At 49.1% G+C, this 25,369-nt stretch overlaps 11 protein-coding genes across 11 annotated transcripts; 6 read left to right on the forward strand and 5 right to left on the reverse strand.

Moving 5' to 3' along the window:
* Positions 1–1,020: 1,020 nt before the first annotated feature.
* On the reverse strand, positions 1,021–1,597 carry FIESC28_00495 (uncharacterized protein; the record flags this gene model as incomplete). Its single annotated transcript, XM_031154646.1, has 2 exons — positions 1,021–1,128; positions 1,175–1,597. The coding sequence occupies 2 exons, from the start codon at positions 1,595–1,597 to the stop codon at positions 1,021–1,023; spliced, it is 531 nt and encodes a 176-aa protein (XP_031021303.1).
* A 1,785-nt stretch (positions 1,598–3,382) lies between these two features.
* FIESC28_00496 (uncharacterized protein) lies at positions 3,383–4,558 on the forward strand (the record flags this gene model as incomplete). Its single annotated transcript, XM_031154647.1, has 2 exons — positions 3,383–3,448; positions 3,503–4,558. The coding sequence occupies 2 exons, from the start codon at positions 3,383–3,385 to the stop codon at positions 4,556–4,558; spliced, it is 1,122 nt and encodes a 373-aa protein (XP_031021304.1).
* A 596-nt stretch (positions 4,559–5,154) lies between these two features.
* On the forward strand, positions 5,155–6,153 carry FIESC28_00497 (uncharacterized protein; the record flags this gene model as incomplete). The annotated part of the gene is made up of 1 exon (XM_031154648.1): positions 5,155–6,153. One exon carries the CDS (start codon positions 5,155–5,157, stop codon positions 6,151–6,153), a length of 999 nt encoding a protein of 332 aa, XP_031021305.1.
* Positions 6,154–7,107: 954 nt separating this feature from the next.
* Positions 7,108–8,498, forward strand: FIESC28_00498 (uncharacterized protein; the record flags this gene model as incomplete). The annotated part of the gene is made up of 3 exons (XM_031154649.1): positions 7,108–7,325; positions 7,378–7,585; positions 7,635–8,498. The coding sequence occupies 3 exons, from the start codon at positions 7,108–7,110 to the stop codon at positions 8,496–8,498; spliced, it is 1,290 nt and encodes a 429-aa protein (XP_031021306.1).
* A 125-nt stretch (positions 8,499–8,623) lies between these two features.
* FIESC28_00499 (uncharacterized protein) lies at positions 8,624–10,438 on the reverse strand (the record flags this gene model as incomplete). The annotated part of the gene is made up of 2 exons (XM_031154650.1): positions 8,624–10,241; positions 10,341–10,438. 2 exons carry the CDS (start codon positions 10,436–10,438, stop codon positions 8,624–8,626), a joined length of 1,716 nt encoding a protein of 571 aa, XP_031021307.1.
* A 579-nt stretch (positions 10,439–11,017) lies between these two features.
* On the reverse strand, positions 11,018–12,046 carry FIESC28_00500 (uncharacterized protein; the record flags this gene model as incomplete). The annotated part of the gene is made up of 4 exons (XM_031154651.1): positions 11,018–11,556; positions 11,622–11,845; positions 11,907–11,922; positions 11,977–12,046. The coding sequence occupies 4 exons, from the start codon at positions 12,044–12,046 to the stop codon at positions 11,018–11,020; spliced, it is 849 nt and encodes a 282-aa protein (XP_031021308.1).
* Positions 12,047–13,773: 1,727 nt separating this feature from the next.
* On the forward strand, positions 13,774–15,159 carry FIESC28_00501 (uncharacterized protein; the record flags this gene model as incomplete). The annotated part of the gene is made up of 5 exons (XM_031154652.1): positions 13,774–14,329; positions 14,382–14,688; positions 14,745–14,954; positions 15,002–15,051; positions 15,104–15,159. The coding sequence occupies 5 exons, from the start codon at positions 13,774–13,776 to the stop codon at positions 15,157–15,159; spliced, it is 1,179 nt and encodes a 392-aa protein (XP_031021309.1).
* Positions 15,160–16,298: 1,139 nt separating this feature from the next.
* On the forward strand, positions 16,299–17,377 carry FIESC28_00502 (uncharacterized protein; the record flags this gene model as incomplete). The annotated part of the gene is made up of 2 exons (XM_031154653.1): positions 16,299–16,632; positions 16,680–17,377. 2 exons carry the CDS (start codon positions 16,299–16,301, stop codon positions 17,375–17,377), a joined length of 1,032 nt encoding a protein of 343 aa, XP_031021310.1.
* Positions 17,378–19,643: 2,266 nt separating this feature from the next.
* Positions 19,644–20,781, reverse strand: FIESC28_00503 (uncharacterized protein; the record flags this gene model as incomplete). The annotated part of the gene is made up of 2 exons (XM_031154654.1): positions 19,644–20,522; positions 20,623–20,781. 2 exons carry the CDS (start codon positions 20,779–20,781, stop codon positions 19,644–19,646), a joined length of 1,038 nt encoding a protein of 345 aa, XP_031021311.1.
* A 1,080-nt stretch (positions 20,782–21,861) lies between these two features.
* Positions 21,862–23,268, forward strand: FIESC28_00504 (uncharacterized protein; the record flags this gene model as incomplete). The annotated part of the gene is made up of 3 exons (XM_031154655.1): positions 21,862–22,070; positions 22,120–22,261; positions 22,312–23,268. The coding sequence occupies 3 exons, from the start codon at positions 21,862–21,864 to the stop codon at positions 23,266–23,268; spliced, it is 1,308 nt and encodes a 435-aa protein (XP_031021312.1).
* Positions 23,269–23,567: 299 nt separating this feature from the next.
* Positions 23,568–24,245, reverse strand: FIESC28_00505 (uncharacterized protein; the record flags this gene model as incomplete). The annotated part of the gene is made up of 1 exon (XM_031154656.1): positions 23,568–24,245. The coding sequence occupies one exon, from the start codon at positions 24,243–24,245 to the stop codon at positions 23,568–23,570; it is 678 nt and encodes a 225-aa protein (XP_031021313.1).
* Between the last annotated feature and the right edge of the window lie 1,124 nt (positions 24,246–25,369).

Below are 25,369 nucleotides of genomic sequence, written 5' to 3' on the forward strand. Positions count from 1 at the left end.
TGTTTGACTGCAGCTCTGTGGCACATGAGTCAGGCGATGTTTCCCAATTGGCTATCTTTCCCGACAATATGCAGTCTGTGTATCGTCGAATCATGGAGTGACAAGCTGAGACAGTCGTATTGAGGTGAGAGGCATGAAGTTGAAAATCTGGCTCGTCCGATGTTCAGATATTCCTTACGAGCGAAAGGCGCAATGGCTTTGGATAATGATGGGAAAGGATTATCTTTCAATGTATACGCTTATTACATTTCATGTTCATAACTAATTCGACTGGATTGACCCACTCGGTGGTACTATCTATTGTAAGACCAATTGGTCAGGTTTGAATGAGGCCCAGAGAATAATGTGCATACTGAGCCATATAGCGGCTAATCTGCAGCTGAATCTGGCACTTACATCACACAGCCTACTTGACTCATCAGATCCGGAACGTGCAGGTAGGCAACGGAAGAGATATCATCCAGGCTCCGTCTGCCAAAATAAAGTGGCCCAGCTGCTAGTGTTCGCTAGTATAAGATGAGTAGAGTATTTTGCCCCTTGTGCTTTCACCGGCTAATTCTTCTGATACTGATAGCATGTTGGGTCCTAACTTTACGGTTTCGAACTGCAAGGAGTGGAGAAACTGATTTATTGAAGGCCATCAAGGGCCGAAGTTTATATACCGCTGTATCCCGCTGTTATACTACTGTTGAAAGGTCCAAAGAACAAAATTTGTTATCTTGAAGAGGGAGGTTGGAAAGGGAGAGGGCAATTCGCGATCTTCCCTTCAAAATGATGCAAAAGATCATTCCACTGGCCCGCATGGGGCTTCCATTTCGTCAGAGGTGATCCCTCTCTGTCAGAGAAGACCCACATACCCGCGAGATCTTCCCAGACGAGTCCGCCAAAGATTCGACTCTCGGCCCAGTGCGAAACATGAGCACAAGGGTACTGTTGAATCGTCGAAATCAGATAACGATGATTTGGATGTATAAAATCATCGTCGAGAACGTCCTAAGCCCGGTTCGCTCGTCTGATCCTCTAGAGTTCAACAGCCACCTGGCGAACAACCTTCACAATCGTGCAGATCAAGTTGTTGCCCCACGCTGTTCTATTACTCATTGGTACCTTTAGGTAAGCGGCATAGTCCTCGTTTAATGTTAATTCAGTCTTTAGGCGCTTGGGCGGAACTTACTTCAGGCCTCAGGAAGGTCACCACCATGTCAGGGTGAAATGTGTTCCGGTTGCAATATGTATACAAGTAAACCAAACGTCTCCTGGCGTCTTCCTCTGCAGAGGTGTATCCGTAACCGCTATAAGGAGTGTACTGGAACATTTGCCCACGCATACTGTTCCGTGTCTCGTTGAGAAACAGACCTGAAAGTATCTCTCCATAGGTGATCTTTGCGATGTTACTGTTCAGCACCTTTATAACTGCTCGGGATAAGATTTCATGGCGTTTTTGTGTGCTCGGGGTGTCATATAGGCCGGGAGGACGATTCAGGGGGACGGGAACAGAAGAATCGCTCGTTCTTGCTTCATGTTCGTTCTTGGCGGATGACTCTGGGTCTGTTCGTCGCTGCCCATATATCATGGACTCTTGGGGCTCCAGATGCATTGTGCAATTGTATATTTGGAAAACGATGGTCGAAGTTTATTGTTGAAAGACTGTTGATTTCAAAGAGATGAAGCTGGTGAAAGTGGATGGTTGGAAGAAGAAGAAGATTGACTGAAGAGATCCCCAAGGCCTTTCTCTTGCCTTAAGAATGGTCGTCCAAAGCTTCTTGGGAAGGCAGGAGCTGTCTCATCCAATATGTTGACATTTCTGGAAGGCACGCTCAAACATCCGATAGCAACTGACTTATCATGTCCCTTGTATGCTTGACAACTGACACACAGTGTGGCTCCTTCTCATGCATTTGATGCGGCATCCGATTACCTATACCCGGTGGAATATGAGCATGACCTGAGTGCCATGCATTTTGCCTATCCTCCATTAATTGCAACATTGCAACAAAGGTTGTAGTCGACGAGTATTTTGTGCCAAACACTTCTGCTTTGATTGCCTTATTTGCAATTCGCTGCCAATCTTCCGGGTCCAAGGTCATTTGAAATCCCGATGTGTTTTCACTCCGCTCGGGCTTTTGGTTTTCGGCAACACACAAGACTTTGGCTTCGTTCGCCTCTTGAGCTCGTATTGTCTCTTCCTCGACAAATTTGACAATCTTCTTGTATCCTTCCGCAAGAGATACGATCAAAGTATTGAGAAGCTGAGCGTTCTGCATCGCCCAGAGAAACTTGGTGGGACATATTTGACACTGAATGATCCCCGCTGCTGTGCTGGTCAATTGTCGCAAGACTGACAACCGAGATGTGAAGGGTAGGTCTTCTGCTTTCCGGACCTCTTCAAGGGAGAGGTATAGATTTGCAAGACAGGCGCAGGTCTGCTGGCCTGGGTCCGTTTCGAAAGCCAACAGTTTTGGGTCGACATTTGATTCTGGTCTGATCTAAGTCAGTACAGGTCATCAAGGTACCCGATGGGTGTCAGAAGAATTGTCCACTAGGTTAGGCTACAGAAATAAAGTAGCCTAATTACCAGCCTAAGCTTGCATAGGGTGACCAGATTATTTCGTCTCTTATGCTCTTCGAGGTAATTCTTCTGACACCCGGAGGCCCGGTAATATCAACTCACCCAAGAGAGATTACGTCTAACGACGTATCATCCGACATGTGCTGACAGTGATCGTAGCTTGCTCTCCTGCCGAATTCACTCCCAGTCTCGCTTCCAATACTCATAGCTAAAGTCGACGGTGACGTCCTGCTTGCGGCGCTGCTATCAGGGACCTCGCTCTCAGAGGGGAGCTTTCGCTTCTTTGGTCTTCCCATCGGCAACTTTGCCGAGTATTTGCAAGATTCAGACACACTTGAGCATCTTCCACAAGACGGGTATCCGCCATCACATTTAAGCTTCTTTTGTCCTTGTAGGCTGATCAGCATATCTGGACCCCCGGATGTAAGCGGGAATTGTGGGCGGTTATACTACACTGATCACAGGAAGCTCTTCTATTGGCAGGATCTTGCAACTCGAGGTTCATGATGGATGGGATTTATGTGAGACAATACTTAAGGTCGAAATCCGTACAAACAACACTCTGGGTGTGATTTGTGGTTGTAGGATTCAAATCCTCATCTTTTGTAAGCCAGGAAGCGGCCGAGAGGATAAGTGGACCTTAGCAATTAGCCCGCCGCTAACGAGAACCCCTGGACCGGAGGCCGGGAGTTGCATATTCCGACCGCCCAACCAGCAGAAAAAAATTATTTTTCCTCTACGACTACTGATAAAGAGCCCCCACTATCATATCAAAGAACTTTTGCAACCCAAACATCAAATATTTTTGCGATAATGGCGCCCTCAAAAGAAGTTGTCGCTACCGGCTCTAAGGCTGTCGCCACGATTGACCCTGATCAGGTTTGTATTCATTGAGAACGATTGTCTGTAGCTGCTCTAACAATTGCGTTCTAGACCCTCAAAGCTTCAAAGGCTCTTCTGTCACACATCAAGAAGGCTTCCAAGCAAAAGGTGGAAGAGACTGGCAAGCACAACCTCCTCGACGACGATGAGAACGCCAGCACCCCCGTTTGGCTCAACTTGACCACCAAGCGCCACATCGTCGACAAGGCCCGTCTGCAGCCCGGCAAGATCGCCCTTCCTCACTCGCTCAACACCGACGAGTCCACAACCATCTGCCTTATCGTCGCCGAGCCTCAGCGCGCCTACAAGAACATTGTTGCCTCTGACGAGTTCCCTGAAGACCTCCGAAAGCGCATTGTCCGTGTCGTTGACTACGGCAAGCTCAAGGCCAAGTACAGCCAGTACGAGGCCCAGAGGAAACTCTTCAACGAAGCCGATATCTTCCTTGGTGATGAGCGCATCATCAACCGACTACCCAAGGCTCTCGGCAAGACCTTTTACAAGACAACCCAGAAGCGACCGGTTCCCGTCAACTTCCAGGCCAAGGTCACCAAGGTCGACGGAAAGCGACAGAAGCGCGTTAAGAATGAGGACGAAGTCAACGCTGGTACACCCGCCGAGATTGCCAAGGAGGTCAAGAAGGCTCTCAACTCTGCCTTTGTCAGCCTTACTCCTTCAACAAACACTTCCATCAAGGTCGGATACTCTGGTTGGACAGCCGAACAGATCGCCGAGAATGTCGACGCTGTTGTTACTGGTATGATCGCAAAGTGGATTCCTCAGAAGTGGAACAACATGAAGAGCATCTACATCAAGGGTCCCGAGACTGCTGCTCTCCCAATCTGGTTGACCGATGAGCTCTGGGTCGATGAGAAGGACGTTATTGCCGAGGACGAGGCGACCAAGGCTGAGAAGGCCAACATCGGCAAGAAGCGCAAGTCGCTCGACAACGCTTCTGAGGCCGAGGCTCCTGCTCCTACCAAGAAGGCCAAGAAGCAGAAGGCGGCCCTCGAGGCCGACGACGATAAGCTTGACAAGCAAATCTCTGATCGCAAGACTCGATTGAGAAAGCAAAAGGCATCGGCCAAGAAGGCTATTGAGAACTAAAAACATGGTATTCGCATCGGTGTTGGGGCGTTGAAATGGTGGTGAAAAACCCAGAATAGAACGAACTGTATACTTGCATTCCTAACAATATTAACTGTTGAGTAATACTACATGTCTGTCTTGCTGATCTTTTTTCGCCGATCGTGTATTGTGTAGCCATCATTGTTCAATGGTCAGGTTCTACACGACTCTTTCGGAACCCGCTTGGTGACATTGACAATCGACCTAGCTGACTCGTTCTTGCTAATTTCTTACATTAGCATCGGAGACAGTATCAAAACATGTACTTGCCAGGCGCTGATATAAAATTTCTCCGAAGCTGGCTGGGTCTTTGTTCAGTTCACCGTCTTACCGTTTCAATCGCTAGCGGGACCACCTTCCCAATGCCAAGACATTCATCCCCATGTTCCTTACAGCTACAAGAAAAGTGGAGGCCATAGCTCGCCGCATGCATGAGCGACCCGCGGCAACTAAAGAGACCCTGACGTCTTCAACTCCAGGCAACTCTCCGTCTTCATCACCATCAACTTCTCATTCTCTATTAGCAGTCTTCATCCTTCATCTTCATTGCCATCAATCGTTACACATTCAAAAACATGCTTTATTCCCCTTTGCTCCGTTTTGGCTTTGCCATAGGAGCTCTTGCTGGCCATAGCCGCGCGGCACCTGCTCATACCAACGATGACCTGACTGATACGCCTCTACCCATCGTCGTCTGGCACGGCTTGGGTGACCAGTTTAACAGCGACGGCATGAAGAGCATCGAAGAGCTCGCTGAAGCTATTAATCCAGGCACTTTTGTTCATATTATTTCTCTCAACGGAGATCCCAACCAGGATCGCTCTGCGACTTTCACTGGCAACGTTACGGACCAAATCAGCAAGGTCTGTGAGGAGCTTGCTAAGCACCCGATTCTTTCAACAGCACCTGCTATCGACGCCATCGGTATTTCGCAGGGCGGTCAGTTCCTGCGCGGTTACGTTGAACGGTGCAACTGGCCCCAAGTTCGCAGTCTTGTTACCTTTGGTAGCCAACACAACGGCATCGTCAAGTTCAAGGCCTGTGGTCAGACCGACTGGCTCTGCAAGGGCGCTATGGCTCTTCTTCGATTTAACGTATGGAGCAACTTTGTGCAATCGCGTCTTGTTCCAGCCCAGTACTACCGCGATCCCAGTACCCAGGGCGACTACGATAACTACCTCGAGAACTCCAACTTCCTCGCTGACATCAACAACGAGCGCGAGCTCAAGAACAACAAGTACAAGGCAAACCTTGGCAGCTTGACCAACTTTGTCATGTGGATGTTTGAGGATGATACACTAGTCGTCCCCAAGGAGACTTCGTGGTTTGAGGAGGTCAACGGTACAGAGAGTATCCCCCTCCGAGCTCGCCCGCTCTACCAGGAGGATTGGCTTGGTCTTCGCGGTTTGGATCGCAATGGTGGTCTTCACTTCAAGACTGCCCCTGGCGATCATCTTCAGAACATGGAGGAGTTGCTCAACCAGACTATCACTGATTACTTTGGCCCATGGAAGCGAAGCTTCGATAAGAACCAAGAGGTTGAGGATGACATCTGGGAGATGGAGGATCTGTAGGACAGCGACTATACGATTGTAGACGTTGACGTTGACGTCGATGTTCACGTTGACGTTGACGATGAGGTTGAGGATGACATCTGGGACACGGAGGACCTGTAGGACGGCGACGATACGATTGTACAAGTTTGAAACGATGGTCATAGAAGAAGAACGCGATTGATATCCTTGTGTTAGTATTAATATTACTCATTATTCATTACGTCAAGTCGCGAATTGTCTGGCCCAAGACCGCGTCAGGAAACTGTACTGTGACAGTGACATGTTGCCAGTTCCACTCTTACCTCTTCAATGTCTTCTTGTAAATTACAAAATATATTTCTCAAACCCCACGTACTAGATACACCTCATCTCAACTATCTTTAAACCCGAAAGCTTCCATAAGGCGACATTCAGGTACTAACCTATCTTATGTCCGCCGAACTGAATACACGGGTCTAGGGTTGGTTCATCCTCTCGTCGGCACCCTCTTGCATGAGTTGAGCTAACTGCAGTTATTACCAACTCAAGTAAGTACTTAAGTGTATCAGCACTTACAAAACGGTTAATAGACCAGTCATGAAGATACAAAGCTTCTCGCCTTCTGAAAAGGACTTCTCTCAATTTACAAAGGTGTGGCTGGTGCAATGCTGCTGCGCCACATTGGAGCTTTAGCCCCATCGCAACAGCATTTGCATCATGACAAGTGATTTTGTTTCTACGCGACAACATAACTTCACTTTATAGGGAGAAGCCGCGCATTTTCTTAATTAGCCGCATTTCTCTTTGTTTATATACTGTCGTTTAATCGGTAATCACGAAGAAGAACCCTTCGCGCCCACGACCGAAGAATCTTCTCCATTGCGACCGAGAATCACCATCGAACAAAACAGTACAAACACCCACCACCTCTGAACTATATCCACCACGACGTTTTCGCGATCGCAACGGCCTATCTAGGCTCTTGCCCCTGAGATGGCAACTTCCAACAATGATTCTTCTACGACCGCGAACGGTGACGGTATGCCCAAAGTCGGGCCTCATCCAGGCTTCATCTCGAGCTCGAATCAATACACATCAGAGCTAAGGCTCCGGCGCATGCTAAAGGACAATGGCTGCGACCCCGCGAGACAGGATAACTACCGTCTTCAAGGTGTGCAGCTGATCGACAACGTCAGAAAGTCCCTACAACTGTACGCCAGGCCCTCCAATGCATATCACGAGTTCACGACTAACTCGAAATAGACCTGTTCGCAGTTTTGATACGGCGTGCACATACTTCCACAAGTTTCGACTCAATTTTAGAGATGCAGAGTACAACTATCAGGATGCCGCATTGGCTTCGTTGTTCGTTGCATGCAAGGTCGAGGATACGATCAAGAAGTCAAAAGATATTCTAGCAGCAGCGTATAACATCAAGAACCCAGAGAAACCTACCACTTCGGACGATAAGGTAACGTCAATTCGTGCTTTGCATTGTATCATCTGCTAACGATGTCTAGATCTTCGAAGGACCAGGCAAGATAATAATTTGCCTCGAACGACTCATCCTCGAGACGATCGGCTTCGACTTCCGCACGCGCTACCCGCAAAAGCTCCTAGTCAAAGTCGTTCGTGCCATCCTGGGCAAAGAAGCTGGTAAAAGATTCTACGACATTGCATACACAATGTCTATCGATATGTACAAGACCTTCGTCCCAATCAAGCGCACAACGTTCTCCATGGTGATGGCTCTTGTGGAGCTCACAGCTCTCCTGACGGAACAGTACGTCGACAAGGTCCGCGACTGGGCAAAGACGAAGCCACAGTACAACCGCGGCGAAGTAATGGAAGCGATGCTAGACATTTTGGACCTTTATGTTCAGCATTCAAAGTCGACGAAGGTCGGGGCGCAGTTTGATCAGAACAAGATTATCGATATCAAGATTCGGCTTAACAACGATCTTGACAAGGCTTTCGAACCACGGTATCTGAACTTCTGTCCCCGTTGCGAAGCTGAAGAACCCCAACCCTCGACGCCCGCATCTGCCACATCCCCTGCGACGTCGACATCGTGGCCTGGCGATGCTTCAGGACGACGCACAGCTCGGGGACAGGAGGGAACGATGCGATTCGTGTTTGACCCTGAGGCTGCCAAGAGAGAGCAAGAAATCACGAGTGAATTCTTTAAAGATGAGTATGAGGAATACGAGGTCGAAGTCGAAGAGCCGATCGCCCCACCGCCTGAAGAGATGATGGGCCCTGGTGGTGGTGGACGGGGAGGTTACCGTGGGCCCAGGGATCGCGGTGATCATAGACGAGGAAACCCATATGGAGGCTATCGTGGAGATAGGCACTACAGAGGAGGAAGGGGTAGACATCGCTGAAGCTCGGATATGTGTAAATGTTCACTTTAAGATACCCACAGCTGCTAGCAGAAATGATTATAAGTTCTATTCATTCCATTGAAACTCTATCATTCGAGTATATACGTGGATATCATATGCTCAACCTACGCCTTCTTGATCCCATCGCCCTTGACCTCGCCGTGATCCCCAGTGTTCAGATCCTCTCCTGTCGGACCACTCGATCTGACACCTTCCAGCTCACCTCCGTCATTCTTCTTGTCATCAAGCTCTTCAGCCATACTGCTCGCCTTGCTCACATCCGCACTCGCAGGACTCTGCACCCTGAGGCCCAAGTCCTTCTGGTTGTCAGGGTCTTCCTTATTCGCACCCTGCCAATCAGCAGGCCTGGCTTGCGGCACAGGCTGTCCCTCCGCAGGCTCGAGCACTTCTTCGGGCAGGGCGTCGGTACCAGCTACGCGCCATACGACAGCAATGCGATCAAAGGCTCGGGAGCCCTTGCGGCTGGAACCCTTGATGCCGTCCATAGCATCCCACTCGATGCTGAACACGCCGCTATCGAGAGCCTTGCCGTCCCGTTCGGGTCCCTGGCCTTCGAAGAAAGTGTTGAACCAAACATGTGCGACAGCCGTAACCATAGTGAGACCCATGCTCTTTGGAGTCTTGTTACGGCGCTCGACTGAAATGTTGACATCGCTGTTCGGGATTTGAACCGGCTCCTTAGGCCTTAGGATAACCGCCATACCACCTGGCTCTTCCTCAGAGGTATTCGTAAGGTCGGTCTTTGAAGATGTAGCAGACTCATCTTTCGACTTAATTGTACCCTTATGCGAGCTCGCCGGCGACACCTTGTGCAAGATTTCTGTGCCCTTCCTCTTAAGAGCGTGTTTCCTGCCCTTTCCATCCTTTTCTTCGGCCGCATCCACAGTGTCGTCGCCTTCACGGTTCGCCGCTTCGGAAAAGTGTGCTTCTTCAGGTGCTTTCTGGATCCCCTTTGCAGCAGGATATCCAGCCATTTCCCAAATCATATCGCTGATACCACTCTCCTCCGGTGCTGCAGGGTCAACGACCACGCGCTCTTCCTTCTTGAATGTGTGAAAGATGTCGATCTTCTTGCCCTCGTCAGTGAATCCTTCGATATCTACTTTGACACCATGGCGCAAGCCCCAAACATGAATCTCGGCGATTTCGATGGGTCGGTCGATGTACTTCTTGCCGCCTTTAGTCCAGCGATCAACATAGCTGATCCATCGCAGCTGCGATGGGATCGATACACCAGCACCGAACTTGGGTCGCATACGTCGCTCTGTAAAGCGGGCAAGAGCATCCTCGGGTTTCCACCCCTCCTCTGCAATGAGATAACTGCAGCTCATCGAGCCACTGCGTCCCTTGCCGGCTTTACAGTGCACCACAACCACTCGCTTCTCGCGCTTTGCATCCTTTTGCTCTTGAGTGAGTGTACCTTGGCCCGAAGACATAGGTCTTCCATCGCTTGCGACTGCTCCGCCACCCAATTCGCCGCCGTGCAACCAGTTGCGCATGCTGGCCATGATCATGGGGACGAGTCGGAATGGTGGGGGATGATGATCAGGCCATGGGTAGTGCCTCACGCGACCGTACACAGATTCATCTGGGTAGCCTGTTCCTTCGGCACGGAACTCCCATATCGCCCAGTCTTCACCATGCTTGGTATCGAGGAACTTGACGAGTTGGTCGAGAGGGTTTCGGTATGCGAGTTGCGGGTATGTTTCTGAAGGACCCGATCTGTAAGTCAGGTTGGTTAGTACAATTGCTATTTCCGATGATAAATCCAGCAGAGAGAAGGTGGAAACCCTCTATGGCAGCTTCAATTCGGGGACTTACGTTGCAATAATGTTGTCAGTAACGTAACAAAGATCCAGGCCGGCTTCAGGATGCCGAGAACGCGGCCCCGCGACAATCTGTCGCAAGATGGAAGCCATGATGAGCTTCACTATTAGGACGATAAAAACTGTTCAAAAGTGGTTAGAATTACCACGTACAGCTCCGCTTGACTTTAAAAGGGTCCTGAAGCGGGTGCTGGAGTTGAAAATGATTAAAACAGGCCGCCAGGTCAGGAATACAAGTAACTTGACAGGCGACGTCATCCCTTGTGCCCCACTACTTGATTTATTGGACATTTGATATCATCTCGAGCACAGCCAAATTGGAATAACAAGACAAGAGATTTGCAGCGAGTTTAGGGACAATGACAGTTGATAATCATTTTATTGGTAGCTTCGTAATAAATGCAGCATTATTGTTTAGCATAGCCTTCTTTGGCCCACCTCTTGAGGCTTCATCCTAGCTCTACGCTCCGATGCCAAGACTAATCATCATACATGTTCTCGTCCCCTCGTATTCGCGCAGCTTCTATTGCGCTGTCCTCTCTTCGTTTTTAACTTCCACTGCCTGATCATATAAGGGCCATGACTTTAGGATAGAGTTTTATGACTATAGGATAGAATTTGTTGTTTTCCAAAACCCAATCTCATCACTTCGGTAACCGTCTCTCGTCTCGCCTATGAGGTCTTCTTGGCGGGTCCGCTACCGACAATGGCGGTGGCATCGTGGAACTGCTTAGCGCCGTCCTTGACAGTCTGCCAGACCTGGCGAGCAACGGGAGGAGTTCCCTGAGCACTGACGAAAGAGTCGACACGAGCGCTCAGCTGAGAGAAAGAGTGCTGAATGTGGGTGCTCTGGCTGTAGCGGGCGCGGAGGAAAGCAGTGTAGAGGACGATGAGGATCCAAGATCGACGCTGGAAGAGAATGGCGGAAAGGAAGATGCGACCCCAGAGAGCAATCTCGAGCGAAGAGACGATAGCCATGGAAGCGTCATAGTATTCCTTCACGAAAGCACCAATCTGGTTGGCGAGAGGGCTGTCGGCTCGGCGGGCAGGAGAAGCACCATCGGCCTCAGGCGCAGCAGCAGGCTTAGGAGCAGCGAAAGCGGGGATCAGGTTGGCGCGAGTGTATGTAGCAACGTGGAAGACTGAGTAGATCGTGTAAGGGATCAATGCGAGGGGGTACTGAGGGCACAAGAGCCAAACAAGGGCCATGGCTGTTCACAGTCAGCATATGTCACACAAAATGCAAGGGATCTCAATCTCGCTCAGAAACACTTACCAAGGTACTGAATGTTCTCATCGGCAAGGAGAGCCATGGGAGTGGGAGCGGCACGCTGACCAGTCTTGGCACGAGCGCGCATAGTCTTATAGACGACGATACCGTAGGTGACAGCCGCGGCGACAAAGGCAGTGCGGTAAGAGAACTGAGCCATACGAGTGTAATAGTTCATTCGCAACCAGGAGAAGCCATATCGGATTGTTGCGAGGATCAGAGTGAGATGTCTAACAAGGGAACATTTGTTAGTTCTAGATCTGCGATTTGATCAATGTTGTTCAGACATACCCTACAAACCAACCGACTGTAACCACGAATTAGCAATGCGATCTCATCAGACTGCGCGCAAACCACGTACATTGGAGGGTCTTAGCCAGAGCCATCAGGCGCTCCTGGAGAGGAAGGTTGGGGTTGGGCGGCGGTGCCATGGCGTTTGATATGATATGGAGATCGTTAATGAGGTCTTGGTGAGCTTGAGTGATGTTGAATGGAAAGGAAGAAAGAAGAGGAAGGGAAGAGTTAAGTTGGGCTGATGGTGGATAAAATCAAGGCAGGGGGGACAGTGATTCAGTGACGGAGGCTACCCCCGCTTTTAGGTTAGAGATGGCCCAAGCTCCATTGCTTCATAGCAGGAGGGGGCAGAGAACTTGACGCTGATATCATAAAGACGAAGCAGTTAGTGTGTTTAAATTTAGATACTAGTATAGCTTGTTTGTTCTTTATCCCTACGTTTGGGTCTTTGTTTTCACCACTTCTGAAAGAACTGCTTCAGTAGATGGGACAGGAAGACTACAGTGCAGGCCACATTTGAGTTACAGTGGGCACCCTCTGAAAGGCCCCTCCCGCGTGGAAGGACAGGTTTCAGTGTTGGCTTCAGCGCGCTTCAATAGCTGAGAGCGACAAACAGCCCGAAGCGGGAAGATCCATAGTGAGAAGATCAGCTAGGTTAAACGCCATCTTTCGTTTGAAGGGAGGGAGGAGGTTGGTATGGGCAGACCGATGAGGCTGAGAAGGGCGCTTCTGTCTGAGAAAATGACATTAGTTGTTAATTGATTGGTGTTCTAAAAGTCAAAGGGTGGTGCGTTTGCTGTCTTCTAGCATTGGCCTGTGAGGTCGGTTGCACACGACACCAACTGAAACGTGTGTCCAAGTTTTCTAGCAAGATGGTGATGGCTTCGATGACGACAATCAGACTGTCCCTCCAAGCACGTGAAAAGCACCAGATCGACTAACAGCGCTAGATTCTAGAACAACTCATTATGGCGTCATTTGAAGATGTATGTCACGTGTGCGAGCTCAATTGCTTTCAGCTTGATCTTCTAATACTGCGCTATGCTATGCCATTCCTCATTGACATTGGATTGAACCAAGAAAAATCGTCAATAATTCATTGCTGACACGTGCAGCTTTCGTCATCGTACGAAACCAAAAGTTGAAGCCCCTGCGTAGCTGAGCCGGGCGATTATTAGCGCAGCCAATGAGAATAGGTCACCGTGCGTAGGTTGGTGGAACTGGGCGCAGCAAACATGCAACGTACAGATGTTTCGAGCCATGATGAGTTCGTCTAAGACGGGAAGGACATTAATTTGACAAATGGTAGTAACAAGTGGTTTGAGCTCAGGATTGTTGTAGAATCGCAATCAGTAAGAGCATGCAAGCGTATATTCGTGCCTGTGAAGAGGCAGGTAAGTTAGAATGTGACTTTACGAGCACAGATATAAATTTGACAAAAGGATTTGGAGTAAAGATAGCAAATCATCCCATTACAGAAACCATACGATGTCTGAAGTCATGGCTAGTTGCTCAGATTCACAACCGTACAATTAATTATGGCACAACTGCCTTATCATCAGGAAGTTATAGATGAAATGCCAGAGTTATAGGGTAGCTATTCCGCCACAGTGGCTCAAGACTTTATCAATCTCGGCTTAGTGCCATCGCGGCTATCTCACGAGTCCAGTGCGACCCCGCAGCACCGAGATCGAGCGATTTCGGCCAGGGCAGGCACAGCAGGAAAAAACAATCGCCGAGGAATTCCTCCCAGTCAGTCACTGCACAAAACCTATCTCAATCTCCACAAGACGTCGCATCTTGGAATTCAAGCACCCTAACCAAACCGACTAGTCAATTGGCTTGCGAAGTCTTCCCCGTCGCAATGTTCTCAACCACCTCAATGGTCTTCCGGGCCGGCGCCCGTCGCGTCATTCGACGATCCATGCCCGTCCTCCCTGCCATGGGCCCCAGCCCAGCCCGATCCTTCGCCGGCCGACAAAACGCTTTCGTCATTGCTGGTATGCGCCAGTCCATGCAGCAACGACGTGGTTATGTTGCCGAGACCAACCCTAACCCTCCTCTGGGAAAGAAGAATGCGACAAACGACAGGCCCTCTCGAATTGGTCTAATAGGCGCCCGAGGATACACTGGTTCAGCGCTTGTTGAGTTGCTCAACGAGCACCCCAACATCGAACTTGCGCATGTTTCTTCCCGAGAGCTTGCTGGTCAGCAACTCCAGGGATACAGCAAGCGCAAGGTTATCTACGAGACCTTGTCACCCGAGGATGTTGCTCAGTTGGACGGTGATGGCAAGGTGGACTGCTGGATCATGGCCCTTCCCAACGGTGTCTGCACGCCTTACGTCGACGCTTTGGACGCTATCAACAGCAAGAGCCTTATTGTCGATCTCTCTGCCGATTACCGATGGGACGAGAAGTGTATGGACCCAACGAGGACTATGCGTTTGGCTGTGTTACTGACAAACAATAGGGACATACGGTCTTCCCGAGCTTGTTAAGCGTTCCAAGATTGCTCAGTCCAACCGTATCTCCAACCCCGGATGTTACGCTACTGGTGCCCAGATCGGTCTCAGCGGAGCTCTGGGCTTGATCGAGGGAACTCCCACAGTTTTTGGTGTCTCAGGATACTCTGGAGCCGGATCCAAGCCTAACCCCAGAAACAACGTCGAGGTCCTCAAGGATGCGATTATCCCTTACTCTCTGACCGGACATATCCACGAGCGCGAGATTTCCACACAATTGAACCACCAGGTTGCTTTCGTCCCTCATGTTGCTGGGTAAGTGAGGACTTACAGATTAAGACAACGAATGTGAAGGCTAATGGATCGAAAAGATGGTTCCGAGGTATCACCTTGACCATTAACATCCCTCTGAGCAAGGAGATGACTTCACGAGATATCCGTCAATTGTACCAGGACCGATACGCCGGCGAGAAGCTCATCAAGGTTGTTGGTGAGCCACCATTGGTGAGCGCCATCTCTGGACGCCACGGAGTCGAGCTTGGAGGCTTTGCCGTTGACAGCACTGGCAAGCGTGTGGTTATGTAAGTCCACGGTATTCCCTAGAGATTAAAAATACTAACAGAAACAGCGTCGCCACCGTCGACAACCTCGCCAAGGGTGCCGCAACCCAGTGTCTGCGTAAGTTAACGTCCTTCTGGAAAACTTGACGACATGTCTAACGAATTCCTAGAAAACATGAACCTTGCTCTTGGCTACGACGAGTACGAGGGTATTCCCGTCATGTAAAGCATTTAGCAGCAATACTGCACAAACTGTTATGTACAAAGGTGTTCTGCTTCGGACATTAGCTTGAAATTATTGGTAATAAAGACCTCAACATGTATTCAGCCTCCAGCTCCAAGCATTATCTAATGCCATGCGTCTGGCCGGACACGAGCCCCAAGACAAGGCATGCGTTAGGATCTTATACTCCTTAACCCCACAAGGAAAGGAGATCTAAACTCAATTGAAGAAAGACTTTTTGCTCCGTCCAGTGGGCGGAGTGTTTAACCTCATTTGTCGGTCAAGGTTAAAAAGCAACGCGGATAGCGTCACTACGACCAATCGGAGTAGAATAACCAGCTGAATGGCAGGCGGTAAGCCTCATACGTAATCATTATTGATCGATGTACTAAATATGATGGATGCTGAGTGTCGACGGGTACAGTACCTGAGTACCTAAAGCAGGTCCATTGCCTTGGCCTCTGCAATGGTATTGAGTACTATTTGCATCAGAAACAAATTGCAAGATCATGAGACCCAACGACCAGGTTCAGTGGCTTTATAGGCTAGCCGTATTGTAGCACATGTGATGAGCAATTGCATCATGAAGGAATGGCAAAGTGACAACCCCATGCCCAGCGTCGCACCCATCAAACGGTTATGGCAGGGAATAATTCAGGTACCAACACAGCCACAACTGTCACACGCAACATCTTTGCCTCCATCAGCCCTGTTCATCTTCTCCTCTTGTCGTTTCATCTTTGTTTCTATGATCTGCAACAAAAGCGGGACTCGATCCGATATGTTGATGTATTCCAGACGTCAAGACGCCAAGAACGTGGCAATCGCAGATGACCCCAGCTCCGGGTTCTTTTACAGGCGGACTGGAAGCTCCGGCCTGTTGGATCCTTTACCCTGGACCATAGGACATTCTCGTGGTTGTGAGTTGGGAGTTCTGTGTAGCTGATATTTGTAAATGAGGTGAATCTGGGTAATGCTTACGTCGGCTAGACGTCAGATTGTACAAAGCAAATAGGCATTAACGAAGAAGGGATTATTGAGAGGAATGGTATAAATAATGGACGACTACAAGCAATATTCGTCACGATCGTCCAGTTACTCTTGCTCTATTGATTCATTTGCATCTTACTACTCAACTCACAATGTCTTCACTACTTCTCAAACGAGCTACTCGCTCACTCTCTACTAAAGCATTCCTCCCTGGACAAATAGCTACTCTCCAGCGGACATCACGCTTCATCTCAAAGCCTATATGCCAAAGATCAATGCACACTTCGGATAGCGCAAGTGCAAAGCCCATGAACCCAGACCCAAGGGAGAATCCGGCTCATGACCTTACACTACCTCGCGGGACAAACGTTGGTCGCAAGCGATTTGCAGACTTTGACCTTGCGGGAAAGACCTTTATTGTCACAGGAGGTGCTCAAGGTCTTGGCCTTACTCTAGCCGAGAGTTTGGTGGAAGCCGGTGGAAAGGGTATGTCATTCTCATATAAAAGCTGAACAGCTGCTAACTCATCACAGTCTATTGTTTGGATCGTGCTGAGCAGCCTGACGAAAACTGGGAAGAAGCCCAAAGCCGTGTCGTCCCAGAATGGGGCGGCTCACTTCACTACCGTCAACAAGACGTCAAAGACGTAGACGGGTTGGACAATCTCATCACCGCCATCGCAGATGAGAACCAGGGCATCGACGGGGCAATCGCCGCCGCAGGAGTCCAGCACATCTCACCCACAATCGACTACAAAGCCAATGAGATCGCCCATATGATGTCTATCAACTACACTGGCGTCTTCATGACCGCCAAGTCCGCAGCAAAACAAATGCTCAAGTACAAAAAGCGCGGAAGTATCTGCATGATCGCTAGTATCTCTGGCATGAAAGCGAACAGGGGTCTCATCTCACCTGTATACAACTCGTCCAAAGCAGCCGTGATCCAGCTCGCGCGCAACCTTTCCATGGAGTGGAGTCCCATTCAAAAAGACGGCACGGGGGGTATTCGCGTGAACTGTATTAGTCCTGGCCATATAATGACGCCTATGGTGCGGGAGAACTTTGAGGAAGTTCCTGGACTGAAGGATGAGTGGGAGAGGGAGATTATGATGGGACGGCTGTCTGAGACGCAGGAGTTTAAAGGTGCTGCGCTGTTTCTGCTGAGCAATGCGAGCAGTTATATGACAGGGAGTAACCTTGTGATTGATGGTGGACATACGTCGTGGTAATGGGTACGAGTGGTGAGAGTTGAGGACAATGATGAGAGATCGACTTTATGAACCATTTGTATATCAGGATACCCTTACACTAGCTAGATCTTACAAATAGCAGTCTATTACTCTGAGTGTTTGATGCAAGTTATGTGTACAAGCTTTGACATGTTTCCAGATACCTCCGCTCCTGATGTCCTTCATCTGAACTGAAGCCCTGGATATCAGTCTCCGTAGTGTCGCTGAGTCCGACCCCAATGGCTCCCTCTTCAGCATCTCCGCGATGTACAGAGCCCACCTAACCATCTAATTTAGCAAATTACCCCTTTCTGAAGGTCCTGAAGACGACCAATCATCAGTTCTGCCACATCATTCCACTATCCTCGCAACACCTGCTTTCCCAGTCGTTGCTGGGAGTTGCAGTCTTCGAGACTTGATCACATTCTGTCTCGCTTATATAAACAAGACACACGGATTTGTTGACAGGGCGAGCAAGTAGCTTGTTCCAGACTTTGCCCACCACTGAAAATTTCGTGACTTCCTCGTGGCAGGCATCCTGGCGTATATAGGGTGATGGAAAGAGAGAGGACGGTCCTTCTGTGAGGATATTTGGGCCATGTCAGGATGTAGGCATCTTGTGTCAGTATATATGCTGTGGGAGAGTTTGCTTCGATGAGAGGTCCTTGAACTCTACCGCCGAATTCTTGGCCAGACGGTAGTGAATAGTTCCATGGCATGAATAGTTGGCTCCTCAAACTACCATTATAGGCGTATAGTATATGGAAAGTGACCGGCGATGATGACGTTTACTTCAGTGGGTATAGTAGTAGATGCATGCCGCTCATTCCGAACCGGCGATGATGTAGAAGATGATGATGCCGGTCTTGGGAAATGGCGTGATATATATAATCGACAGCAGTAAAGCTCGGGCTTCTTTTGCCATTGGGTTGCGCGTGATTCGGTCGGGAAACATCTCGAGGATGTTCACAGAAGAGGGTATACACTGAACCCGATTGACCAAAGCATCAGTGCCACCACAATAGCACCACGAAACCCATTGCGTCTTTAGTTGACGTTGGACGCTTGGAGCTCTCGATGCTGGGCGGTGTTCTGACCCTCGCAGTCGATCGCTTGTATATATGTATTAAAGAAAAGCTGGACGCAGAAGGTCGAGTAATGCATTCTGCGGTTTTCACCTCCAGCGTGGTGAAGAATGGTACTCTATAAGATGATGTTCAAAGTCTTTCTAGACTAACAAGGGGGAAAGGGAGGCTCTATATAGCTGAAGAATGCTAAGCATGAATCACAGATTGTTTCCCGGGCAAGTCACGATGTAGGCTCATCACGTTAGAGACACAAGGAACATTCCAAATAACTACATCATATGATGCTTGATTGTGTAGTGAATAGATATTTCTTTACTCATGTACCGTTCTACAACGGGCCAGTGGTCTTACATAAAGTACAGTATTATCGCGGGGTGGGACTTTAGAGTGTAACATTTGTACATAAACCGCTTTCTCATGGGCCATGTTTAAGAATTCAGCTGATATTGCCAAATTTGTTTTGCTCTGATAATAGGTAAAGTGTATCGTGGAACTAAATAACAAGCTTCACAGAAACTGAATGCATTTGAACAACCCAAACCGAACCCATTTTCCCATACCGCTCTACCAATGAACTGACCAAACATCTGCAACCAAAATAAACCGTATCACCCAACTGTCAGGGTATCAGAAGACCTAGGCGCCAAGAGTATAAGGGACGAAATACTTTAGTCATCTCATGCAAGCTCTTAGGCTACTTTATTATAGTGACCTAAGACTTAAAGGACAATCCTTCTGATACCCCCCTGCCAACATCCAACACTTCAATAAGGATTGCTTCTGTTACGTGAACCCTCACTAGTCTTGGACTTGGAGTTCGAGCCTTGCCTTTTCTTCTGAACCCCCAAGCTATTCTCATTCAAAAGATCAAGCGCAGATCTGATGCTCTCTAAACGTTCATTGCGGCCCCAATCCATGATATTGAGGACGTACTTGCGAAACTGTAGAAAATGGTCCGCTTCTTGCAATGAAAAGCTTCGGATCTTTTGGACTATGAAGTCTTGTTCTTCCTTCCAAGCAACGAACAGTCGAGCTTCGGTCCCATTCATTGAGATACTGAAACAACAGGTATCGATGGGCGTAACCTCTTCGACGCCCGTCTTCAGAAGTTTCTTGTTCAACATATCCGCGATGTTGACACAGGTCGGGGTCCCCCCCAAGCATTGGTTAGTGGCGACCTACAGACTACCATTGCTAGAGGGACCGTCACCTTTAAACTCGACAATAAAGAATGGTAGACAGATACCGTCATTGTTTGCGGAAGCCAGATCCATCAAAGCCAGCTTCCGTCGCTGGAGTGGAGTGAAAGCGCCTCCGTCATTGTAGCCGAGGAGAACGTCTGGAACAGGACCGCTGACTCGAAACGCTGTTCCAGTGTTGGGTATCAACCTCCTAGCCATTGGTATCTTGTCACTTCGCTTGAGTATGTCGTTTCGAGATGGCAATGTGACGAGGTTGTTCTGGATATACTGTTCCACCTCTGGCTCACCAGCTCCTCGCTCCAGAGCAGCAAGGGCATTGTCAGCATCGACATCCTGAATAGAGATATCTGGCAAGCTTCTGTCACTTTCGATCTTTCCGATAAGCGTAGAAATAGGAGTTGGAAAGCTGTCTCGGCGGTCGCGGTATACTATATTATTAGAAGCCAAGTGGAGAGTCTCGTACTGAGCCTGCTCAACGTGCGAGCCAGTGGTTGTAGGAGACTTGACCCCAGTGTTTGGAGACCCAGTCGGGGTGCTGTTCGTCGGGATGGGCACTGCCCCAGCACTAGTTAGCCCAGGAGATGAAACCTGGCGATTGCTCTGGGTTGGAGGATTACGACGAGGCATGATTGGAGGTGCTGATCGAGCGTATCGTCGAGTAGGTTCTTGTATAATAGTCTGTACGGAGTAGTCGGAGCGGGAGTACTGCTGGTGATGAGTTTCGGGCGGATAAGCTTCTTCGAGCCAGTAGTCGATGAGGTCTGTCAAAGGAGGGGAGGTCCGCGAGGAGTTTATATAGTCCAGGACGTTGGTGACAGTTAATCGCTCCGATACGGTAGTTGGCTCGTCCATAACCTAATAAGAGAAGTGTTAGTGGTGTCTATATGGCCAGGAGACCAGAAGTATGCTGGTGCGTAGATGCTGCTGCGCAACAGGAGTAGAAGAAAGCACCAACATGATCGTTCGGAGCTTGGTTGTCTTGTTCATAGCTCGTCTTCTTCTGCGGCGGTGCTTGTGATGGAGATTGAGAGTTGGATGGTGATCTGCTGAGAGCTCTCTTCTTGGAATTCTCGGGCCCCTGCTGAATGGGCGCTGCTTCTCGCAGACCGTCCATAGCGAACGATAGCTAAGACGGCAAGGCTTATGCAGAAAGATTGGGAGAAGAGGTTTGGCGATAAACTGTCGTTTATAAACACTTGCAAATGGAGCTTTGAGCTTGTGAGGAATCAGTGCAGTGACATGACAGTGTCTGAATCATGACTAGCAGAAAGAGCCGAGAGGAGTTAGTCTAGATGAAAAGGCGTAGCTTCCTCGCGATGACTTTGGTAGCCTTTTGAACATTAATGGGAAGGCACCAAGTTTGTGGGGAGTTGAATGGAAGGTAGAACTGGCTTATCGTTATACAGGTACACAGCACCTGCCACATGGCTTGAAAAACACACGCAGCACACACATTCTATCATACTTATAGGAAGGAACACAATTCCCAGCCTCTAGTGCAACATCCATATGAAGCTTCACGAAGCAAGGCACCGTCCTACCATAGTGACAGTTGCCATGAGCTACTCCATCTCAGCCCTATGAGCCCCAAAGGTCCCTGGCGTAGATCAGATCATTCTTATTTGATCAGGCATTCGAGATGGGTCCAATCAAGCAGACAGAAAACCGCCGAGGTCTATTAGACTCTTGTTGATTGGGAATAAACGTGCGCTGCATGTTTTCGGGCCGTACCGCTGCCACCGTCGCAGCGCATGGTATAACAAGATGGTTACTACCTATTGGTCCCTTATTCGAGGTGAGTTAACATCGCGATAACCACTCTATAGAACTCATGATGGATATGGATATTCTAGATGTCTTTCTGGCTTTCATGTCGACATGACCCGCTTTCGGCCGAAGCCTCCGGACGTCGGAACAGCCTATGACGATCTCCAACTAGCAGTAGCCCTACCCCTACAAGAAACAAAATTGCCCCCCAGTCCCCGCTGTCAGATCCAATCTTATTCCATTGTCGTCATTGTCAGCGACTCCGGCGCTTCCGTCAGATTTACTTGCATTGCAGAGCCCAACTTTTTTTTTCTCTCCTTCCCTCACAAACCTTGGAAGGCTGTGCTATACATTAACGTTATACCCCATAGGTTATCTTTATCTTTTTTTGTTTTCTCGCCGATCTCGCTCCAACTTCACATACATCATGGCAGCCAACCTTGAAGCGCCTGGCGCCCCAGCCGAACGCATTACCTCCACAGCCTCTACCATCACCGATTACGCCTATCCCTACGGCCATCTTGGACATCTTACACAAAAGCAGGAAGAAGCATTTCTTCAATTTAAGAAAGTTCTTGAGGAGAGAGGTCTTTTGACGCCTGGTCCTCCACCTTCTCACGATGACCCTTTGATCCTGTATGTTTTGACGAGGGCGGTTATGAATCAGGCTCTAATAAGGCTGCAGACGATACTTGCGTGCGCGACGATGGGATGTTGAGGGTGCTTATACCCAATTTAAAGAGACGGAAGACTGGCGCAAGGCCAACGATTTGAACACCTTATACGATACCATTGATCTCGGCGCCTATGACTTCAGCCGTCGCTTAGTATGTCTCCCTTGAAATTGACCGCCAGATCAAGTACTAACGATCGTCAGTACCCCCAATGGACAGGCCGACGCGATCGTCGCGGAATTCCTCTTTATGTCTTTGAAGTCAAGACCCTCGACTCCAAGACCGTGCACGAGTATGAAAAGGTCGGCGCATCAAGTACCTTTTCCCAGGCCAAATCCGACGGCAAGACTCCCAACGGTCTTCTACGACTATTCGCTCTCTACGAGAACTTGACTCGTTTCAACATGCCCTTCTGCACCCAGCTCCTCGACCGCGAACACCCCGAAGTCCCCATCACGCTGAGCACCAACATCGTCGACATTTCTGGCGTCGGTCTCAAGCAGTTCTGGAACCTGAAGCAGCACATGCAGGCTGCGTCGCAACTCGCCACGGCGCATTACCCCGAAACGCTGGATCGCATATTCGTTATTGGCGCGCCTGCGTTCTTCAGCACTGTCTGGGGTTGGATCAAGCGCTGGTTCGATCCTATCACTGTTTCCAAGATCTTTATCCTTGGCAGCCATGAGGTCAAGTCTGTGCTGGAGCAGTACATCGAGCCTAAGAACATTCCTAAGAAGTATGGCGGCCAGCTTGATTACAGTTTTGGAGAGCTTGGAAACCCTGATCCTAACTGGGAGGGTGTTGTCGTTTTCGAGAACGGCCACAAAACTTTCCCTAGCGGACCTTTGCTGTGGGAGGAGGAGGGTGAGGATCGACTCGTCTGTGTTGCTAAGGGCTCCAAGGGCGGCAAGGTCCGAAACGAGAGAATCTGCACCATTCCCAAGACCTTTGGATTGGCGCCCGAGGTTAAGATTGCTGGCGTCAACGCACCAGCTGAGGGTCCTGTCGACGCCGTCCCTAATGGCACTGCCCATCCCACCGAGGGAGCCACCCACAGCGACGGCGTTCAGACCGACGAAAGCCTGAGCAACGATGTTAACGAGAAGTTGAAGCTTCAGGAAAACCAGCCTGTTGCACCCCAAACCACCACCACTGCGTAAAGGAAAAGTATTGTTTTATAGAGAGATGGAAGAGAATGGCATACCCCGAGATGGATTTTGGAAATGAAAGAGACGGATGTTGAATATGGAGGATTGGAGTATATATACCTTGTATCTGTTTGGCGCAAGATATTTAGAGAACTTGTCGTTAGAGCGGTTTTCGGTTGTAATATAATCGTGATTCTCTTGGATTCAAAGCGTAATAGTCGTTCTATTTTTTCCCGACCTGTCATAACTCTCGTCTATCCTGTTAATCTATCATTAAACTCCAATCCCAGCAAACACTCCATATCTAACAATTACTCCAACTCAATGGCATCAGGCCTCTTAATATATCCCCTCTTATTCCTCCACTGCGTAATCCCCCTCTCAAGTTCCTCCCACGTAACACCATCTCTAACAAGACACATCGTCACCCCCAAGCTCTCCGTATCCCTATTCCTCGCCTCATCATCAAAGAACAGCATATCCTCATACTTGATTCCCGTCCTCTTCTGTAAACTCTCAAAATGCTTGATCTTGCACCCCGGATAAATCTCCAACAGACCCTCAAACATATCCAGCGCCTTCTTCGGCTTTTCCTTAACACCACCCTCCGGCGCGGTAATATGAAGCATTTTTAACAAATCGCGCGCAAGACTGGGCGCACATGTTCGTGACGCGACACCCATTTTTATACCGGCGCGTGGAAGCGCGTAGAGGATAGCTGGTACATCGCTGAAAAAGCCGTAGTCTTCGCCGTAGCGGTCTGTAGCGCTTGTATGGGACGCATTGGGCTTGAGGGGCGGCGTAACGTGGGTGTCTACCCAGAATGGCCAGAGGGTATAGTCGAGGTCGAAGACGATTAGCTTAGGTAGCGGAAGAGATGGGTCGGCGATGGAGGATGGGAGGAGGGAGGAAGCTACTGAAGCTGATGATGTCGAGGAGAGTGTTGAGGAGCTCGGCGGAAGAGGGTTCTTGGATAGTTTCTTTGGCATTTTGGCGAGAGGTCGTCTATTTGGCGAAGATTATGAGAGGAAAAGTTTGGTGTCGAGGTTTGACTTGAACTTTTTTACAAGTTGTAAGCTAACAAGACAGTTGTCGCCCCGCGGTGGGGACGTGACGTCGCTGAAAACGGTCGAGTTGACGGATCGACGCTTTTGACGCTTTGATCCGAAATGGTGGATAAGTTCGGCGTTGACTACCCTGTAGATCAAGACTTACAACTTGGGTCTCATATTTCTCACTACCTACCATGTAATCAGGAACAATTATAGGATCTACGATAGAGCTCCAAAAGAATATTTGTCAGCATGTACAATGACCTACCTGGCAAATCCTAAGTTCGTGTTACTTCTTTACAGTCTCACCTTGTCCTGCTGTTTTTCCTGAATACTGTTGCTGTTTTGTCCTCTTAACGGAACACCATTTCCATGATCTACCTAGATACAAAAAGACTCGATGACTGCAAGCTGGTGTACGTTGATACGAACTCTCATTCTACTATAGATCCCAATGAACCTGTTGTATAGTATGTTCATACCTCTCGCAGATCTCTTTAGACAGCTTGTTGTGGTTGCAAGCCTGCCGGGAGCCAATCAAGTAACTGCATTCATTTGCCGCTGGGAAGCCATCTCGGGACTCAACAAGCCCCTACGAACTCACTTCAGACGCCGACCATACTCTTGGCTTCTTTCCTTTCATCTTCAAGATTCCCCGTCCCCTTCGGCTACCCCGCACTTTCCTTCCTCCACTCGGTTAACTTACATTGCGGGGAGGCAAAAAGAGACAGGCCTAACCCAAGTTCGTGAACCCAATCCTCGACCTGTGATTGGCTCAACCTCCACTAGTCAAGTCGGGGGAAATTTCCCCGTTTAAACTGCCATCGCGAACATTTGACTGAGCTGAAGTTGAGAGTCTTTTTATTTTCTTACCTCTTTTTAACTTGCTGATTCAATTGGCAGATGCCTTTCATCTGAGCAGTGACTGTGTTGAGAACTACTATTGAGGGAAGCGCAAAGCTACAACCTCAAACTGTGGAGTGATTCGACATCAAGGGGTTGACTAATTACTCAGTCAGCCATTTACCCAACGGCGCGGTCAACGGATCGACAAATTAGAT

Source organism: Fusarium coffeatum, assembly GCF_003316985.1.
Source record: "Fusarium coffeatum strain FIESC_28 chromosome Unknown BRIP53273_contig_11, whole genome shotgun sequence".
Lineage (NCBI taxonomy): Eukaryota > Fungi > Ascomycota > Sordariomycetes > Hypocreales > Nectriaceae > Fusarium > Fusarium coffeatum.